The 3,297-nt window shown below is 32.6% G+C and overlaps 1 protein-coding gene across 1 annotated transcript; it reads right to left on the bottom strand.

The window, feature by feature from the left end:
- Window positions 1–288: 288 nt before the first annotated feature.
- Window positions 289–3,001, bottom strand: LOC106688148 (uncharacterized; the record flags this gene model as incomplete). Its single annotated transcript, XM_014432474.3, is given in 2 exon segments — window positions 289–745; window positions 2,901–3,001. Coding segments are annotated over 2 exon segments (489 nt in total), but the record flags the coding sequence as incomplete, so codon positions are not given.
- Window positions 3,002–3,297: the final 296 nt, after the last annotated feature.

Consider the following 3,297-nt stretch of genomic DNA (forward strand, 5'->3'; position numbering starts at 1 on the left):
TTTGGAATGTTGACATGGGGAGTTTAGGTATTAAGAGTCATAATACCTATGCTCTGTTTATAACTTATATACATATATATATACGTGTATATACATGTATGGTTACAAATATATATATATAGTTCTATTAACGTGGGTCTGGAGTGATATTTTTCCTCGTTCTTTAATATTGATAGTAAATAATTAAAAATAAATTCCATTAAAAATAATAAACAACTATAATAAAATAGTTCATATTATAATTAACTTATTTAAAAAAATATGAATATTGTACTAAGTCATACGTACTTGCCCTTCGTTGAACACATCTAACAATTCCGAAGAGCAGCTGTCTGTGACACTGTACTTATGAACTAGACCGCCAAAGATCCTCAAGATATAGTTTGGTATCAAGACCTTCTGCGTGTCCAGTAAGAAGGACAGCATGAATAGAACCTTGGAAACATCGTGCTGACTGAAGGAGAAGTCGTCAGCTAGCCAAACCCGCAAGTAAGTAGACTTGAGCTGTGTGACTTGAGCCTGGATGATACTCTCACAAAGAGGTAGATCGCCGAAGAGCAGACCGTAGAAGAGGGTGAGGACAGAGGTCTGTGCAGTGTTAAGTTCTGAAACTGCCTCTTCGGGGCTGTAGATGGAAGCCATCGATGTGTACTCAACAGCTTCTGATATCTTTTTCTTTGCATTATCACTAACGATGCCCACAATCTTTTCCTGGCCTCTGTCACTAGGCAATGCTTGGTAAAGCCTAAATAAAAAAATATTTGACATAATTGCTTTTTCTAAATTCGTTTCTTTATAAAACCAACTTTTTATTTTAAAAAATCCGCCGTAACTCAAAAAGTATATAATAAACTATAATTCGGTTGGTCAGCTGTTTCGAAATCAAGGCGTAAAATCTTTTGGTCATCAACGCATGTATTTCATTAATGACTATAATAGTACATGAGCCGGGGAGAAAAAAGTCAATTATTTCACCCCAATTTTTGATTTCTTTAATGAAAATTATATATGATTGCTAGTTTGAATTGATGAATCTGCTAAGTATAGGTAAATTTTAGATAATTAAAAACGGCGGTAGTAAACGTAAAAAACAACCTCATTTTTCTTTTGGATCACTATATCTTTAAAATAACCAACAACACTAGAAAATGTAAGAGAACGTCATTAGTACGTCATCATTAGAGTGAATATGCTAAAATAATAATTCTACTGTCTACTTTCAATAGTTCTTGAAATATAGCTTTTTAAAAAAGCAACATTTCATACAGAAAATATAATTAAATAGTAGTAATGCATAATAAGTATAAGTAGTAATGAAATAGTAAGTAAATTTATTTTGAGAAATCTTTTTTTTTTTTTCTGTTTCTATTGAAACTTACAACTGTACATAACGACCCATTCAATAAATTTGATGTAAGTTTATAATGGAGTGATACAGGCGTGTAGTGAAACTACCCATTGCTAACGCTCTAATAAGGTTTCTATATTAGAAGATCTCGTGGCCATCTTCTTCTCAGGCACTTTGGAGAGTTGTCAGAAATGGAAGGGGATGCAAGGTTAGAAACTGGTGGGTTTGGTTTTTTGCTACATCAGTTACATATAGAACATTAAGGTCTTTATGTATGATTTTATTTGTAACAAAGTGGTGAGCATTGAGGATTTTAAAAAGGATTTTAGATTGCAGTGGACTCCGTATTTCCAGATTGTTCTTATTAGTCATGTAGATCAGTCTTTCGTATTGGATGTTTAGACCGTTTGTCCTGAAAGTAGTCGGAGTCGACGTGGAGTTTCCTGTTTTTTCATTCCTGCGTGAGGATTCCAGGTTAGTCGTTTTTTCCAGTTACAGTCCAAGGTAGCGGATCTGTTCAACAGGGGTAAATGCATTATTATTAAAAGATACTGTAAGGCAGTCGGTAGGTTAACGACAAAGGGGAAAGATTATTTGATGCGATTTCTTTTAATCCTTTAAATACGACACCATACTCCGAGGGCTGTGATATGAGATTGTATGGGATGCAATAAAAGGGTTATTGTTAAATGTGAGCACCCATGTGCAATCGGCGCACATAGTGATGATAATGTTAGGATTGGTTGAGATGTGAGCTGTATAGACTGTGTATGATGGTACCGAGGGAACTAATGATGTGATCCCCACCCACCCTATTCACCAAAGCTTGTACCAACATTTTTCGGGCTCTAAAACGTTTTTAACGGGAAATACTTTAATTCCCTCGAGAACAGCAAAATACACATACAGGAGTTCATATCGCAAAAATCTAATTAGTTTTAGGAGGATGGAATTAAAAAATTACATGGTAGATAATTGATCAAAATGGGATTATTGAAATCACCTTTCATCAACATTCTTTTATTATATATCACCGTCTCAGTTCGACAGTGTAACAATTAAAAAAAAAATGTTTTTTTTTTATGTATGTGCATGTTATCTTTGCAATTAGGGTAATACGTTTACGGTTAAAAATGTAATATTTTGAAATTTCTTTTTACCTAGATTTTATGACATATATTTTACTCTATAGATCTTACCCTTCTTGCTAATATTACATTCATATCTCAAAATAAGCTTTTTTTATAATGTTACTCTGTGAACTGGAATGGCTATATACACCATACACAGATAAGAGAAAATAAAAAGGATAAAGAACCACACCCCTTACTGACAAATAATCAGCATCTCGAAAAACATAAATGAGAAAATCTCCATAACTTCTCCAAAACCTTCCATTTAAAGTACTCCAGGCTATTGAAACGAGATAAAACATTGTAGTAAACTAAAGAGGTACATACGTGTTCATTCAAAATGATGTTATTAATAAATATACATAAATTATTGATATAATAATTAAATTAAACTACTGACCTATTTTTGGAAATCTCACCTGTTGGATAAGCACAAAGGCATTGAGGACATTTTTTGAATACAACTTTCAAAATGGAACGATAGAATCCTCTGTTTAAGAACTGAACACTAGAGCTTGGCTTCCTGTAAGCTTAATCTTATCAATATTATTACTAATACACGAGACTCAAGATAAGAATTCTATTTGCGGATTGTGACAAATTATAAATTCCCCGCACTGCATTTTCTAAAATAAAAAATGATGCAGAGAGGGTAATGTAGAATCCATATTGCATGTAAGTGCGAAAGTGTCTCAAATGCAGTTATTTTTAATTACATCTAATTATCTTAATGTATTATATAAATTATTTAATAATTTCTAATCATATCTATTTATCTTTTATATTTGAATATCCATCTTCCTACTGTACTATTTC

Source organism: Halyomorpha halys, unplaced genomic scaffold, assembly GCF_000696795.3.
Source record: "Halyomorpha halys isolate HHAL.00 unplaced genomic scaffold, Hhal_1.1 Scaffold1065.1, whole genome shotgun sequence".
NCBI lineage: Eukaryota > Metazoa > Arthropoda > Insecta > Hemiptera > Pentatomidae > Halyomorpha > Halyomorpha halys.